This window comes from Mobula hypostoma, chromosome 3, assembly GCF_963921235.1.
Source record: "Mobula hypostoma chromosome 3, sMobHyp1.1, whole genome shotgun sequence".
Taxonomy (NCBI): Eukaryota; Metazoa; Chordata; class Chondrichthyes; order Myliobatiformes; family Myliobatidae; genus Mobula; species Mobula hypostoma.
Genome location: NC_086099.1, coordinates 151,562,708 through 151,581,184, shown reverse-complemented (window position 1 = coordinate 151,581,184; position 18,477 = coordinate 151,562,708). Strand labels below are relative to the sequence as shown.

At 38.9% G+C, this 18,477-nt stretch overlaps 1 protein-coding gene across 4 annotated transcripts in view; it reads left to right on the top strand.

Annotated features, from left to right (window-relative positions):
* The window catches only part of LOC134344316 (uncharacterized), an 82,987-nt gene that overhangs the window by 55,997 nt on the left and 8,513 nt on the right, over positions 1-18,477 (top strand). For all 4 annotated transcript variants that reach the window (XM_063043874.1, XM_063043875.1, XM_063043878.1 and 1 more), the window contains 6 exons: positions 556-688; positions 1,380-1,440; positions 1,893-1,958; positions 6,880-6,987; positions 15,597-15,747; positions 16,918-17,148. In XM_063043874.1, the coding sequence (XP_062899944.1) occupies positions 556-688; positions 1,380-1,440; positions 1,893-1,958; positions 6,880-6,987; positions 15,597-15,747; positions 16,918-17,148 (750 nt within the window). The remainder of the gene's footprint in view (positions 1-555; positions 689-1,379; positions 1,441-1,892; positions 1,959-6,879; positions 6,988-15,596; positions 15,748-16,917; positions 17,149-18,477) is intronic.

The window sequence follows — 18,477 nt, the reverse complement described above, 5'->3', positions numbered from 1 at the left end:
ATCAAAGGCACAGATTTATCGATCACCAAGCATTACATTAGCCATTTATTGAGAAATGGATGCTGTTGAAAGTAACGTAAATGTCCATGTGCACAGAATACTGAAAGCCAGTGTTTAGGTGCAGCAAACAATTGGGAAGCATATGGCATGTTGGCCTTCAGGACATGAGGATTTGAGATCACCAGAGTATTGCATGAAGTTTTGCTACAAGGTTAGTGCAGCAAAGGTATACTGAATTGGCTGACATATCAGGATAGATCAAGCAGACTACTTGTCTGCATTTACAAAAAAACTTTGCTTAATCCTTAAACAGTCTGATCATCACTTGTCCAAGAAATCACTTGTGCTGATGTAAATTTTGTTTGAAAATATTAAATTTATCCAGTGTTTTGTAGAATGCTTGTCCAGCATTCACTGCTACAAGTAATTTTTCTCTCCTTTTTACTTAACATTAATGTGTTTATAAATAAATACATACATACATACATACATACATACATACCTGGCCTGCTATGGACCCACTAAATTGAATTCCTTCTGCATTACTCATTGAAGATTTCAGATCATCTGGAGACATCTTGCAAGACAATTGGAGAAAGGATATAAAATCTGAAATGCTGGACATGGATTGGAGCTCCAAAAATACACCAGACGCTGGAGATGAGTACAGAAGAAGAGAGCCAATGAGGTAATTGAAGATTATGAAGAATATGAAAAATTCTGTTGAGAATAACATTATTTGAGTAATTAATATCTAATTTGAGTGGTAATGTATTATTGAAGTACTTCAGTAACTTACCTGACTGCTACTACCACTTGAACCTCTCTTCCTGCATCACTTCTCCGTCTTCTTAAATCCACACTCCTAATCAAAATTTTAAAAGCTTCCAATGCTGGAAATTGCAATAAGCACTCAGCATCAGATACTAACCGTGGAAAGGAAACCAGAGTTAATATTTAAGATGACATCTCCAGCTTAACCCCACAACAACCCTACTCTCATCCCAAAGAAATGTTCCCTTTGCCTTTACCATCCATCATATGTTCTCTTTACAATATTAACCTGCTATTTGCTTTTCCATTTTCAATGAAAGTTCTTGAACCTGCAGCGTTGACTCTTAAGTTTCTCTTTCCACAACTGCCCCTTGGCTAATGAGTATTTCTGGAATTTTCTCTTTGTATCTCTTGACATCACCTTGGGTGGTCTATATATTAAAGATACTTTACAAGTCTATATATTTTTAATTTATTTTTAATGCAGTTGCTCTATAGTATGGTAGGTATTTATTTGGTTGCTTCATATCGCAAATTATCTTTTACAGTGTGTTTATTTTCATCTTAGTCATGCCAAAGAAGTATAATTTTTGTTTCCTCCTTAGAGACTTTCAGAATGATTATATTAAAGGATCTGGTGCTGATGAACGATGGATGCAGAGAGAGGCAAGTTGTGGCTGATCGTGTCAAGTGGCTCCTTGCTCTGGGTTATGCAAATAGAGAAAGGATTTTGGTTACACAATTGCCCCTTGTGATCGCAAAACTACTTTTCATAAGTTTCAGCGCATTTAGTGAAAGTAGTAGCTATAGGATATTAGGCAGCTCCTTCCTGAATCATGGCAAGAAATATTCACTCACTACCCAATCTGCTAATTTATTTAGAATATTGATAACCTTCTGACATTTAGTTTAGGTTGCTGTTCATTTTCTTAAGTGCACGTTTTTCCTAACCTATATCCACCGTTTGACTCATCGAGGTACCAGCATTGTGCTATTTTGTAAGTGAGCTTGTTCAAGTCAAAGAAATATATTTCTAAAGAATTAACTTAAAGAGTTTGTAAATTTGCTTTATGTAGTTCCTTGCATCAGCCTTCTTTAGTTTGTCTTGTATGTTTCAGTTCGAAGCACATGGGCCAGATACTTCCAAAACTGCCTTTGCAAGTGAGGAACTCTTTGAGTGTTTGGTGAGTAGGATTGTTTTCTGTTCTGAATCTGTAACAGGATGTTAAATAGTGCCGTAAATTTTGTTAAAGTCATGGGGAATTTCAATGTACAGGTAGATTGGGAAAATCAGGTTGGTTTTCCAAGAGAAAGAATGTGTAGAAAGCCTGTTAAATTTATTTATTTATTTGTTTGTTTAGAGATGCAACATGGAATATTCTCTTCCGGCCCTTCAAGCTACACTGCCAGCAACCCACAGATTTAACCCTAGCCTAATCAAGGGACAATTTACAATTACCAATTAACTTACTAGTTCTACACATCTTTGGAATGTGGGAGGAAACCAAAGAACCCCAAGGAAAACAATGCATTCATAGCGAGGACATCGGAATTCACCTCTAATCTCCAGTGCTCTGAGCTGTGATGGCATTGTGCTAACTACTACACTACCATTGCATTTTTAGAGCAGCTTGTGATTGAGCCCACTAGGGAAAAGGCAATTCTGGATTTGGTATTGTACAATGAAGCAGATTTGATTAAGGAGCTTAAGGTAAAGGAACCCTTATTCAGTGATCATAATATGATAGAATTCACCCTGCCGTTTTAGAGAGAGAAGTTAAAGTCTGATGTTGAGTAAAGGAAACTGTAGAGGCATGAAAGAGGATCTGGCCGGTTGATTGGAAGGGGACCCTAGCACAGATGATGGCAGAACAACAATGGATGGAGTTTCTGGGAGCATGTCAGAAGGTGCAGGATAGATTGATCCCAAAGACGGAGATGTATTCTAAAGAGAGGATCTGTAGCTGACAAAGAAAGCATAAAAGCAAAAAGAGGGCATATAATATAGTAAAAATAAGTGGGAGGCTAGAGGATTGGGAAACCAACAGAAGGCAACTAAAAAAGCAATAAGGAGTGAAAAGGTAAAATACAAAGGAAAGGTGCCCAGTAATATAAAAGAAGTTACCAAAAGTAACTTCAAATATATAAAGAGTAAAAGAGAGGCGAGGGTGAACTGGAAAATGATGCGGGAGAGGAAGTAACGGGGTCAAAGAAATTCAAGAGGGTTGGGGGTGGAAATGAGTGTAGTTGCTTTTACTAAGAAGGTAGACACATCAGCAGGACCAAATGGACTATACCTCAGAGTTCTGAAAGAGGCGGTGGAAGAGAGTGTGGAGGCATTAGTAGTGATCTTTCAAGAATCACAAGATTCTGGAATAGTTCCACAGAACTGGAAAATTGCAAATGTCACTCCACACTTTAAGAAGGGAAGGAGGCAAAAGAAAGGAAATTATAGGTCAATTAGCCTAATTTCAGTGATTGAGAAGGTTTGACTCCATTATTAACGATGAGGTTTCAGGGTACTTGGAGGTACATGGAAAAAATGGGCCAAAGTCAATGTGGTTTCCTGAAGCGTAAATCTTGCCTGACAAATCTGTAATATTCTTTAAAGAAATAATAGGCAGAATAGATAAAGGAGAGTTGTTGGATGTTGTTTACTTAGATTTTCAGAAGGCCTTTGATAAGGTGCTGCTTATGCGGCTGCTAAACAAGATAAGAGCTCATGGTATTAAGGAGAGATACTAGCATAGATAGCAGATTGGCTGACAGGCAGGATGCAAAGAGTGGGAATAAAAGGGACGTTTTCTGGTTGGCTGTCGGTGACTAGTGATACTCCTCAGGGTGTTACCACCACTTATTTTTGACATTATATGTCAGTGATTTGACTGATGGAGTTGATGGTTTTCTGGCTATATTTGCAGACACTACAGTGATAGCTACAGGGGCAGATAGTGTTTAGGAAGCAGGGAGTCTGCAAAAAGATTAGAGAATGGGCAAAGAACTGGCAGATGGAATATAGTGCAGGGATATATGATGTACTTTGCCAGAAGGAATAAGGTGGAGATTATTTTCTAAGTGGGAAGCAAATTGAGAAATCAGAGTTGCAAAGGTACTTGGGAGACCTTGGGCAGGATTTCCTAAGGTTAACTTGCAGGTTCTGTCACTGAGGAAGGCAAATGTTCTTGGAGGTTTCCCTGCCATCCCATGTCCAGCAAAAGGAGCATCCCACTATCCTACCTAATGTCCTCACCACTCTTAACTGGGAAATAAGAGAGAAAGAAAAATTAGACAAGAAAATCTACCTACAGCTTTTGCCTTTCCTTGCTGATTCCTCTCTCAGCTAAAGCCTGAGCTCCCCACTCTAGCACTGCCCCCACACACAATGGCTGATCAGCTTAAATCTAACTTTAGTGGCCCTTGCCAAGTTCCTAATCATGTACAATCCAACATCTTCTTGGAAACTGTGGTGCACAGACCGTCCCAACTGCCCCTGTTCACTGCTTTTGAACTCTGTCCCTCACTTCATAATTCAACATCTCAGGAACTGTGGCATACAGAAGTTTAATAAATATCACCATTTTCAATGATAGAAGCCAAGTATGAGTGCAAAAAGCAAAATTAAAGAGTTTATAACCATCTTCAGCAAGAAGTCTGCCTAAGGCCCCAACCATCACAGAAACCAGTTTGATTTCCTGAGGCATTTAAAACACTTTCAGGTTTTATTTCAGTATTTACAGTACAGGTGTCCCCCGCTTTTCGAACGTTCGCTTTACGAAACCTCACTGTTATGAAAGACCTACATTAGTACTCTGTTTTCGCTTTCAGAAGGTGTTTTCACTGTTATGAAGAAAGGCAGCGCGCGCCCCGAGCAGCGCTCTCCCCCAGATTCAGAACGGCATTGCTTTAACACGCTGCATTGAGTAGCCGTTAGCAAGATTAGTTCTAAGGTGTCGGAAAAGCCTGAAAGGGTGTTACACTTAGCGTAAAACTAGACATAATTAAGCGTTCTGATCATGGTGAACGAAGCAAGGACAAAGTGAGTTTGGTTTGTGGAAGTTGACGAAGATGATGTTGAAGAGGTTTTGGCATCCCATGACCAAGAACTGATAGATGAAGAGCTGATGCAATTGGAAGAGGAAAGGATAACAATCGAAACCGAATGCAACTGAATGCAGAAAGTGAAGCAACTGCGTGAGATTTTCGCTGCAATGATAAAGTACGACTTTAATTTTGAAAGGGTATGTAGGGGATATTTGCAGGATGGTTTGAGTGCTTAAACAACTGTATGATAGAAAAATGCGCGAGGCTCAGCAGTCATAGGAGAAGATGAGCTGCCTGCCCTGATCGACGATGAGATGACACCCCTGTGTCACACCACCCCAACACCCGGGCCCCGGACAGATACTGTAGCGATTTGCGAAGAACGCAACGGTAGCGGGGAGGCACACAGCACATCTTTAAGAAAAAAGCTGAAATAAACATGCTAATTAGTTAGGTGCCGCCTAGCACGTAATTGTCAGCCCAGATCAGAGGCGCTTTACGACATTTCGGCTTACGAACCATTTCATAGGAATGCTCTACCTTCAGATGGCGGGGGAATCCTGTATTTTGCTTTGCATTGTAAAGCACTCACAATGTTAGTGACATATTGGGATTTTTAGTGGATGCACCCCTAAGAGTCAAATATGAATTTCCTACTTTTAAATAAAATGAAAAACTTAATGAATACCAAGGGGTGTAATGGAAACCCAGAGAGACGGTGTTACAAGCTAATTTGTCTTTGGAGAGGTTACAGCCAGACCATGGCTTGTAATGTTGCTAAAAGGATATCCATTTCTGAGAGCGTATTTAATGAAGAGGTATATGGTTGTTCCAGAATTTATAGAATTGCCTATCATTTCAAGATGAGAAAAAACATAGAAAGGATACAGTTGTAGCTCTTAAAATTAATGGTTAATACTTAACAGTTTGGGTCCAAGTAAGCTTTTGTGTTTTGTACAGAATTTAAGTATTTGCAAGGGAGCTGTGTGGGGTGCCATAGGAAAAGAACCTTGTGTAAGAAAAATATACCAGCAAAGAAGTTTGAGCAAAGAAATCTAATGAGTTTTGAGAGTGGATTTTTATATCTTCTATCCCAAACAAGAGAAGATCTGCTGATGCTGGAGATCCGAGTAACACACACAAAATGTTGGAGGAACTCAGCAAGCCAGGCAGCATCTAGGAAGAGTACAATCAATATTTTGGGCCGAAATGTCAACTGTACTGTTTTCCTAGATGCTGCCTGGCCTGCTGAGATTCTCCTGCATTTTGTGTGCGTTGCTTGATATCTTCTATAGTCAGTCTATCTGGAAGAACTCCTTGGTGCATCTACCCTATTGAAAATTGAAAGGCATACAATACACTATAATCTGTGGACTAGAAGTAAAGGTCTTCTCTATAGCTAGCTGCAGATTTTGCACTTTGATTAGCATTCAGTTTATGTACAGTATATGTATTTCAGTATCATTAAGGTGATTAAATCTTATGGTATTGTGCTTCCATAGAATTACTTGGTTCTGATTATTGTTAATTATTTTGAAATAGATTATTAATGGAATAATAAATAGGTGCAGTAATTGTCCATTACATCCTTCAAGTTTGCTCCACAGTCAAAATAATCATAATGGATCGTCTCAATATTTTTTATTTCCATTCTTTTTATATTCATGATTAAATATAGGTGATACGATGACATCTTTAGTCACTAAAATATCAAGAGAGCAAACCAGAGTGGCATAATGTGTTTGATATCCTTAATGAGGAATAAAGCCATAGGATGAATTACGAGGACTTTGTTAGCAGATGCTTTACTATATACACAATGTAAACTGCAATCCTGATGTTGTGATCTTCCTTCTAAAGAATGTAATATAACTGACTTTGTCCAATGTCCAAAATATTTAATTCTCTTATGGATTTCTCCAAATTTTCAATCACCCATCCAGCAATAGTACAGATAGTTGATGTTTGAGAGCAATAACAATCTATTTAGATTTTACCTTTTGACAAGCATATTCTGTTCTAGGTTACAATTTTTTTTGTAATATTTTGATATTTGTCTTTCAGCAAAACTTTGAAATTTTCAGTGATAGCGATGCAAAGTTTGTCTTAAAAGTTACACAGAGTCTCACAGATGCACTAATGGAATATCGGCGAAAGACAATGAATACTATTGTAAGTACTTGAAATTATTTTGAGTGAATTTCTCTTTCTTCTGTTGAATTTAAATAACTACTTGCACAACAAAAGCTCAGGAAAGATAATCCCTTGAGGTGATAGGCTTTAAAAAGCTCTAAATTGCCATTTATGATGAAAGAAATTGATCAGTTCTTAACATTGTACAATAGCAATGTGAACAGCACTTGCAATTTATTTTATAGATGATGTAGCATTGTGTCCCAAATAGACTTGATAGTCACACAAGTACAGGAGCAGGCTGAATAGAATAAAGGTAGCAACTTCATGTGGTCATCAGGTTCCTTCAGAACAATTTATAATGGAGAAATCTATTAGATCTAAGTAGAGCAGCCCTTCAGTCCTGTTCTCAAAATTCAAAATAACTTTATTATCAAAGTATATATATGTCACCATATACAACCCTGAGATTCATTTCCATGCGGGTAATCACAGAAAGTGGGTGATCCTTCAATCAGGGGCATTTTGGACTACTTCAAATTCTAAGAAATGGAATTTCTTGAAACTCTGTTTTGTTTATGTTATAACCTTTATTTTTAGCTGTGGAATGAAGACCAGATCTTGGCATTGATCAAACATTAAGAGAACTTTTATATTTTAAGGCATTTTTGCAGAGTTTTCATGTATGAGTGTCATTACCATCGCACTATCGAAATACTAAATTTAATTTGAAATGACAAAGATTTCAAAGTCAATCCTGCAAATAAAAACCATGCTGTTATGTACCCCGTAACTGGGTTGCCAAACCAACAGAAATGGATCACTCAGTTGAAGTCTGGAGTACTAGAACTAAGAAAGTTTTATTAAAGAAATAAGCAACACAGTAATCGAAAGGATAATAAATGCAACAGTTCAGCAATGATAACCACTCATGCACAGAATTAAGATAACAGCATCAATCAAGCTCTATCGTTGTCTAGGGGTAAATGACCAAATTTCAAAGTGACTCAAAGTTCAGTTCGCAGTAATCGTTGCCATGGCGATGGACAACGTGGGGGGAAGAGAGAGATGGAACAGGAACAACTGATCATTCAGAACACTGCTTCACTCACAGACCGGCGAGATTGCTCACAAGCAACTTTTGGGCGGGTCCTTGGTGATGTCACCTGAGGTCACCGACTGTGACCCCTCCTCCAGATGTGGTCGATCCTCTGCAGTGAACCCGGCACCCAGGCAAGGGCGGACACACACCAGGTTCCCGCTGATCGTACCTTTCCACCCTGGTCGTTGTCTGGTACTTCTCACCCACTCGTGAGAGGCGCACCGCTTCCAGGGTCTCGTTACCTCGGGTGGCGTGTCTGTCTGTCTTAGCGAACCTGTCCCTTTTTATCCCCCTGCTGGGGTATCGCCTGTCCATCACTTCAAACAGTTCAGGGTTCAAAGGGGGGAGCCGCTCCGGACAGCTCTCTCTCTCCCACGTCCCTTCATTACACATCTCCAGACGCTGCTCCATTGTTCCTTATCTCTCCTTCCCCTGAGGGCAGGTGGCAGACCAACTGCTGATGCCACTGATGCTAGCCCAGGCCAGCAAACATCTTAATTTTATGTGTATTCTCGTCACAATGCCCTTTAATAAATTTGTTTTAACTCATTTTTAAGTACGTTCAGAATATATTTTGGAGACACATTTTCTTAAGTGTGTCAATATTTTCCTTGGCTAAACAACAAAACATTTATTTACTAATTAGACTATTGGATTTTACCCTTTTTTGACCGAATGCTGATTTTGGCATCAAAGCACTTGACTCCAGCAAATGAGTTCAGACCAATATTACTAAACAAAATTTTATTTCCCATCAAAACTTTACCATCATTACTGTGATGGTAATGACAAAATGCTTTTAACATTGACAAACAATAGTTTAAATTTAACATTAACTGTGACAAAACATTTGTCCAACTAGAAGAAGCATCGCTTATAATTAAAAACGCATCCTTACAGTTTGCACTATTTTTCAAAATTCTGTAAGAGATCAGATTTTAAGGCAAGCAGCTAGATAACCTTGTTAAAAACATCCACGTGAAACATGAATGTAGGCAGCACAGCTAAACTAGGCTTTGTCAAGTCTTGTTTAAAAAAAATGCTTAAAAAACATTTGCCTAATCCTCCCCAACCGTGGAATAAGCAGCTATTCAAATTTCAAACAGATTATGGAGATCATTATTTTTCAAATGTCCATAGATAGAATACTTTTTTAACACGGACAAAACATTTACTCAATCCCCTACACACATTTTTTTATCAGTTAGACTTCCAGAACATTCACAGAACTCACAACTCTGAAAAAAGCAAAACTTGAAATTTAAAGTACCTTCTTATCGTCTTCATTAGTCCAATATTCAAATTTCCATGAGAGAGCACACCTTTTCCCACATATTCACAGGAATCATCATGTATCTTTTAGTAATTGTTTGGGGTTCTGGGACAAGGCACAGTAGAACTTGTGGCAAATCCCAGAGAAGATCCTCTTCTCATAGGCCAAAAGAAGTGATTTCTCCCAAGTCGGCTCATTGTCTTGACAAGGCAACAACTTTCTGCATTACATCCTGAATGATGCCGAGGTACACGTCCTGGTTATATTGTACGACACACCATTGTCCTGTAAATTAATCTGTGATTTCTGAAAATGGTACTAAGGTTGTCAGTTTCTGGGAGAGCCTGATGTATCTTGTACTTCTCAGTCTTTCTCAAAGCGTCAAGTTTCACATTGGCTTTAGTGAGATCATGGTATACTTTTAGCTCTGTTTGCTCTCACTTTTTTCCGGCTTCTCCTATGAAGCATTTCATGGTGTGCATTAGACCTGTCAGAATGCATATGTGAAGCCTGAGGAAGATGAAGGTCATTCTGTTCTTGTTGCTACGTGGTTTTCTACTGGAGATTCTGGTGGGATATTCCCTGCTATAAAACTTTGTACTGCAAACACGAGGAAACTGTACTGTCTGTCTGTCTTTTCTTATCAGTGGCCCTTTGTTTCTTTGATTACTCACAAATCTCACCAATTCTTTGATCACTGTCATCTCTTCAATGGCTGTTCACGCTTTGGTAATTCTGAGACGATAAAGTGAGCTACACACATCAAGGTTGCTGGTGAACGCAGCAGGCCAGGCAGCATCTCTAGAAAGAGGTGCAGTCGACATTTCAGGCCGAGACCCTTTCCTGTCTCCCTTTTATTTGTACTTCTCTCTTTCTCTTTCAAGGTGTTGTTGATATTTACCTGGGTCTTCTTTGTGTCTCCAGATTTTTTGATCAGTCTGCTAATGATCTTGGGGCCATCTTGACAACTTCAAACAAAAATCACTTAAGTTTATTTTAGGGTATGCTCAACCATATTACTCAAGTGGAAAATTATTGAATTTAATTAAAATCACTAATTTTAAATTATATTTACATCTGATAATTACTCTTTAATAGAGGTAAAGTTGGTAAACTATGAACTGTCTGTACCACCACTGTTCTTTACAATCACAGCCAGTTGTGTAATCATATCATTTCTTAAAGAAAAGGTTGCCTAAGTCTCACGCCTGCTAACTCGATTAGATAGCTAGCTTGTAACTGTAACTTATATACAGAAATAAAGTGAAGTTATTTATTTTTCCAGTTAAAACACTCAATACTAACTCGTTTGGTAATGACACATAATAAAGCATACTCTCAGATCAGGAGGTATAATTCATTAAATTACTCACATTTCTAAACATCAAAATGTCAGTCTTCTGCCATGACAGCCACATGCTCCCCTGTTATTTCTCATTTCCATGGCATAAGCAGTTGTCTGAAAAAAACTTGACTGGTTTCTAGAATGTGTGTTGGTAATGATAAGAGTGTTCAGGACAGTGGTTCTTTGTCATAAAGTGTACAAATTCTGTAAAAAAAAATGTAACCCACATGAATTTGACATGTTTTAAAAATTCTTGTGAGAAAATACAAACTGTAAGCTTCATGAATTTAATACCTATGACTTTATTTTGAACACAAAGTTGCAGAATCTGGGTCGGGGACAAGCCCAAAAATAATGTAATTCCGGCACATTCAAGTTTTTAACTCACAAACATTAAGAAAATGTTATTTATGAAGCATACTGAAAAAATGTTCAGTGTTACTATTACCTAACATTTCAAGCTACAGGATTTGTTTTTGTAAAAACTATTTTTTACTTGAAAATTTACCTAAGTTAAACAATCACCCAAATACAAGAAACACAATAGAAACAATGAAAGACTACACCCAACAGGGTGGACAACACTAATGTGATTTAAAAAAAACAAATTGCAAATACAAGAAGAAAGGAGGATAAAAACTAATAACAGTAATAATAAGTAAGCAATGAATATCAGTAACATGAGATGAAGAGTTCTTCTTTGAAAGTGAGTCCAGTTCAGCAACGGGATGAATAAGTTGAGTGAAGTTATCCTCTCTGGTTCAAGAGCCTGATGTTTGAAGGGTAATAACTGTTTGTGAACCAGGTGGTGCATGTCCTGAAGCTCCAGTACTCCTTCCTGGTGGCAGCAGCCATAAGAATGCGTGACCTAGATGGTGGGAGTCCCAGGTGATGGATGCTGCTTTCCTGCAACAGTACTCCGTGTAGATATGCTCAGTGGTGAGCAGGGCTTTACCCATGATGGATTGGGCCATACCCACTACTTTTTGTAGGCTGTGATACAATAGTCAATATAACCTCCACGAGACATCCATGGAGGTTTGTCCGTTTTAGATGACATGCTAAATCTATGCAAATTTTTAAGAAAGTAGAGACATTGCCGTGCTTTCTTCATAATGGCACGTGTGTGCTAGGTCCAGGACAGATAGTCTGAAAAGATAACACCAAGGAATTTGAAGTTGCTGACCCTCTCCACACCTAATCCCCTAATGAGAACTGAATTATGGATCTCTGGTTTCCTCCTCCAGAAGCCATAAATCATCTCCTTGACCTTTGGTTCTTCAAATTATTCCCTTAACAAAACACTATCCAAATGAAAATAAAGTTTTAGCAAATGAAAAATGTTGTGGACATCCAGACTAGGTGAGTGTAGGGCTGATCAGGGATAGAAAAGAAAACATTAGCCAGGAGTCAGAGGAAGTAGGGGAGGTCCTTAATGAATACTTCGCTTCAGTATTTACCAGTGGGAGGAAACTTGACTTTTTTTTGACAACAGTGTAAGATAGGCTGAAGTACTAGAACTTATCAATGTTAAGATACAGGATCTGCAGGAACTTTTGATAAACATTACAAAAGATAAGTACTGCTGCCGCAAAACAGCAAATTTAACAACCTATGACTGCGAACTATAGAAGTTTGCAAGAGTGTTTGGTCACATACTAAGTAACCTCAAATCCCTGAGGAAATATAGCTGCTGTCATGCTGTCTTTGTAATTGCATCAATATGTTGGGCCCTGGATAGATCTTCACAGAAACTTGAAACTGCTCACCCGTTCCACTGCTGATAATTTGATGTAAGTTATTGAAGAGTCTTAGGGACAGGATTTACAAGCATTTGGAGAAGCATAGTCTGATTAGAGATAGTCAGCATGGTATTGTGACGGGCAGGTCATACCTTAAGAGCCTGATTGATTTCTTTTGAGGATGTGACAAAGCATATTGAAGGTAGAGCAGTGGATTTGGTGTACATGGGTTTTAGTAAGGTGTTTGATAAGGCTCCCAGTGGTAGGCTTATTCAGAAAGTCAGGAGGCATAGGATATAGAGAGACATGAAACATGGCTGTGTGGTTGCAGAATTGGCTTGTCCATAGAAGGTGAGGGTAGTTGTAGATGGAGCATATTCTGCCTGGAGGTCAGTGACCTGTAGTGTTCAGCAGGGATCTGCAAGTTTTATAAATTAATTGGATGAGGAAGTGGAAGGGTGGGTTAGTAAATTTGCAGATGATATGAAGGTTAGTGGAGTTATGGATAGTGGTGGTAATCGTAGGACATAGACTGGATGCAGAGCTGTGCTGGAAACGGGCATTCAACTTGAAAAAGTGTGAAATGATTCACCTTGGAAATTTGAATTTGAAGGCAGAATGCAGGGATTCTGCAGAGGTGTTAACGATGATCTTTCAAGAATCGATAGATTCTGGCATTTTACCAGATGACTGGAAAATTGCAAATGTTACTCCGCTATTTAAGAAGGGTGGGGGGCAGCAGAAAGGAAACTATGGACCTGTTAGCCTGCCATCAGTAGTTGGGAAGTTGTTAGAATCGATTGTTAAGGATGAGATTAAGGCGTACCTGCACGTACATAAGATAGGCCAAAGCCAGCATGGTTTCCTGAAAGGAAGATCCTGTCTGACAAACCTACTGCAATTCTTTGAGGAAATTACAAGCAGGGTAGACAAAGGAGATGCAGTAGACGTGGTGTACTTGGATTTTCAGAAGGCCTTTGACAAGGTGCCGCACATGAGGCTGCTTAGCAAGGTAAGAGCCCATGGAATTACAGGGAAGTTACTAGCATGAGTGGAGCATTGGCTGGTTGGCAGAAAACAGAGAGTGGGAATAAAGGGATCCTATTCTGGCTGGCTGCCAGTTACCAGCGGAGTTCCACAGGGGTTGGTGTTGGGACCGTTATTTTTTACGATATATGTCAATGATTTGGACTAGGGTATCAAGGGATTTGTGGCTAAATTTGCCGAAGATACAAAGATAGGTGGAGGAGCAAGTAGTGTTGAGGAAACAGAGAGCCTGCAAAGAGACTTAGATAGTTTAGGGGAATGGGCAAAGAAGTGGCAAATGAAATACAATGTTGGAAAGTGTATGGTCATGCGCTTTGGTGGAAGAAATAAACAGGCAGACTATTATTTAGATGGGGAGAGAATTCAGAATGCAGAGATGCAAAGGGACTTGGAAGTCCTTGTGCAGGATACCCTAAAGGTTAACCTGCAGGTTGGGTCGGTTGTGAAGAAGGCAAATGCAATGTTGGCATTCATTTCTAGAGGTATAGAATATAAGAGCCAAGATGTGTTGTTGAGGCTCTAAAAGGCACTCGTGAGACCACACTTGGAGTATTGTGTGCAGTTTTAGGCTCCTTATTTTAGAAAGGATATACTGACATTGTAGAGGGTTCAGAGAAGGTTCACGAGAATGATTCCAGGAATGAGAGAGTTACCGTATGAGGAACATTTGGCAGCTCTCAGGCTGTATTCCCTGGAGTTCAGGAGAATGAGGGGGGAATCTCATAGAAACATTCCAAATGTTAAAAGGCCTGAACAGATTAGATATGGCAAAGTTATTTCCCATGGTAGAGGATTCTAGGACAAGAGGGCACAACTTCAGGGTTGAAGGACGTCCTTTTAGAACTGAGATGAAGAGAAATAACTTTAGTCAGAGGGTGGTAAATCTGTGGAATTTATTGCCACGAGCAGCTGTGGAGGCTAAGTCATTGGGTGCATTTAAGGCTGAGATGGATAGGATCTTGATTAGGCACAGCATCAAAGGGTATGGGGTGAAAGCAGGGAGTGGGGATGACTGGCTGAGGTGGATCAGCCCACGATTGAATGGCGGAGCAGACTCGATGGGCCGAATGGCCTACTTCTGCTCCTATACCTTATGGTCTCTACCAGGCTCTCAGGAGGAGAGCCCAGAGCCTTTCTCCCTTGAGTGAAATGGTTTTTCTTAAGTGCCTCTCCAATGCTTCTATGAAATCTAAGGCCCAAAGCTTTTGCAAGCATGTCTTATGATGATAGGTTGAGTGACATGACTTGACAGAGGTGTACAAGATGCTATGAGGCATAGATCGAGTGGGTAGCCAGAGACATTTTCCCAGGGTGGAAATGGCTAATCTGAGGGGGCATAATTTTAAGGTGGAGTAAAATGTAAGGGGGTATATGAGGTAGGTTTTTACACAGTGGTAGTGAGTGAGCAGAATGCACTGCCAAGCGTGACCTGATAGAGGTGTACAAGGTGATGAAAGGCATTGATCATGTGGATAGTCAGAGGCCTTTTCCCAGGGCTGAGATGGCTATCACCAGAGGGCACAATTTTAAGGTACTTGGAAGTTGACACAGAGGAGGTGTCAAGGGTAAGTTTTTTATGCAGAGAGTGGTGAGTGCGTGGAATGGGCTGCCAGTGATGGTGGTGGAGGCAGATATGATAGGGTCTTTTAAGAGACTACTGGACAGGTACATAGAACTTAGAAAAACTAGAGGGCTATGGGTAACCCTAGGTAATTTCTAAAGAAAGTACATGTTCAGCACAGCATTGTGTGCTGAAGGGCCTGTATTGTGCTGTAGGGTTTCTATGTTTCTATAATGGATCAAGTTGATGGTAACCTGAGTAGTAGCAAAAACATACAAATTAATATGCTTAATATAATATTTTTAAGATGACTTTTCCATTGAGTTTAATTGAGGACGCAGGAAGTTTAAGAATTTGAGGAATGCTGTGGACAGAAGCAGAAATATGGGCCATATTTGGTCAGAACAAGCATGGAGAGCTGCCTGATCTTCTGGTACCCCACATAAACTCCTGATAGGAATGAGTAATTATTAAGTTTTTTTTGTAAGTGAATATCATTTAGTACATTCAAGTCACTCAAATTTTGTTATTTTATGTTGCTGAATTAGAATTTTGTGACTGGTCCTTTTTTTTATCAGGACCAAGACAGAAGGCCTCCAATGGATGAAGAATTAAGACGACCCACTGTTATGCCAAATGAGTATTCTGGATATGAACCATATGCACCAGCACATGATACATGCCAGACATACACTGGTAATTCAACAAATTTCAGAACTAAATATAAAGGTAAATGAACCATAAAATTTGCAATACCTACATAGCTTTGGGGCAAATCTTACTGCAACAGAATGCCTATCAAATATATATTAAAGGAATCAAATGATAAGGAATTAATATTGAAAAATGAAGCTGAGGTAGAATATGAGCTATAATTTTGAATGGTGAAGCAGGTACAAGGTACACGAAATATACTTAAGCTGTATAGTCTAAAGTGAAGGTTAAGGGGATGACACGAAATAATGTTCTTTGTTTATCCTATCTGTTTCCTATTTAAGATAATGGGCCTGAAAGTGGGTATGTTAAGTAAAAATAAACTTCAAACATGTACAACTTTGTTTACAAAAAAGATGATTAAAGATGTTTAGACTAACTGCTAAGGGAATAGCTTTTTTTTAAAAAAGTAGGATGTTATAACTGAAAGAAACACGGTGCAAGAGCTGTTTCATTGGCTAAACAATTTTATCCTTTATACAGTACTGTGCAAAAGTCTTAGACATGTGTTTTTAAAAATTCCTTAAAGCAAAGGTGCTTCGGTGATCTGGTCAGAATTATTGAAATGCTCAATGTTGAGAAGTACAAGCAGATTTATATATATCACACAATAGCATCAGGAAGGCATCTGATCAGGCCAAACTTTATTTTACACCAAGACAATGGTCCCGAACACACGGCCAAGGTCGTTGAGAACTATTTTCAAAAAAGAACAAGGAATTCTGCAACAGATGATATGGCCCCCACAGAGCTTTGATCACAGCATCAGCAAGGCTGTCTGAGATTATCTTGAGAGACAGAAACAAGCAAGACAACCAAAGTCTGCAGAGGAGCTGTGGCAAGTTCTCCAAGAAGCATGGAACAAGCCACTAGCCAATTTTCTTATAAAACTGCACAATAGTGTACCTAAGAGAATTGATGCAGTTTTAAAGGCAAAAGGTGGTCATATCAAGTAGTGATTTGATATAGTTTATTGCTCTTTGTGGTAATTTTTGTTTATACTTGGAAACTTTTCATTTCATTATCTAAGAAAGCATCTTCACTTTATACAATCTTTTTACATGTGCCTAAGACTTTTGCACAGTACTGTATTTTGTACTATTCAAAATTTGTCATATTTATTGTGAATGCTATAAACTGAACTAAGGATATTAATGTAACCAAGATTATTGGAATATTTTCTAGTTGGTGGTACCTGGAAGAAAACAGCTGGACTACAATCGAAAACAAATGTCAAAAAAATAGGTTTTCAGTCAAATCGTAAACTGTTTAAACCAACATCTAATACTGGATCAACAAAGTCAAAAAGTAATGTTATTCTGACACCACATCTGCTTAAGGCTATTGATGGCATGGATATTGAAAGGGCTACCAAAACACTGACTAAACTATCAAAAACCAACCCGGCATTGAAAGGTAGGATAAAGTACTTTTATATACAAGAATGACTGCATTTAAATACTTTTTTTCTTTAGTCCGATTCAGATAACGACTTCAATGGAATTCGTAACTTTTCTGTTCTGAGGTTTCATACTGAGTTGAAATTTATGGTAGCTTATGTGAGCTATTAGAAGCATGTAGTTTTATTTCTCTGTACCTAAGAGGAATTTAAAGCTTTAATTCCATCTAACTTATGTAATAGACTTGGTGTAAACTTTAGTTTTCCTAGGCAGTGAATGATCATTTGTTTTACCTATTGGTACCTAACTTCTACAAAAGTTAACGGTAATATTTTTGGCTACAAATATCTACATCAATCCAGTAAAAACTGCATTTTTCCAGTTAACCAGAGTTTGCCCTCACTGTCGTGCCTTCCCGTTCACTGGAGAAACCACACGTTTCTGCTGCATGAAGGGAAAGGTCAGGATAGGCAATTTGCAGCCTCTACCTAATGAACTCCTCAATTTGTACAGTAATGATGAACCTATTGCAAACAAGTTCAGGAAGAACATCAGACAATACAATTGCCTCTTCCAAATGACATCCTTTGGTGCCAAAAAAGTCATTCCAACTAGGAATCGATGGAATCCTTCTGTGATTATTCAAGGCCAAATCCATCATTACATCGGACATTTAATTCCATACTCGACCCAGCAAGCCCGATTCCTTCAAATTTACTTCATGGATCCTCAAGACAGTGTAGAATTGAGAATGGGGATACTCCAGAACGATGGAATTCAACGTGAGATTGTTGAATTATTGGAAAACCTACTACGACAATGAAATCCCTTCGACTTGCAAAAGAACAAATTCGTGGCATGCCAGAGGCGTCCATTGTCATTGATCCTGACCAGAGGCCAGTATTTGAACATGAGAGAAGATTTAATGCACAAATTGCCATCGAAGTTGTTGTCATTATACTGAACAGCACTGAACCTGAAGTAAGATCACGGCACATTGTGCTGAAAGAACGAAGAGGTGATTTGTAAATAACTTCAGATTTCCATTGCTCATATGACAGCTTTCAATACGTACTTTCCTTTCCACTTGGAGACGATGGCTGCCATCATAAACTCCGAATGACGAACAAGAAACTGACGGCAATGCGTTATTATGCGTATCGAATAATGAACCATGAGAATGAATTTAATAACCTTCTCAGAGGAGGACGTCTATTCCAACGATACTTGGTCGATATGGCTGCTAAGATTGAAGGTGAAAGGCTGAGCTACATCCAAATGAATCAGGCAGCCTTGAGATCAACAACATACAGAGGCCTGACTGATGCATTGAATGATGACAATG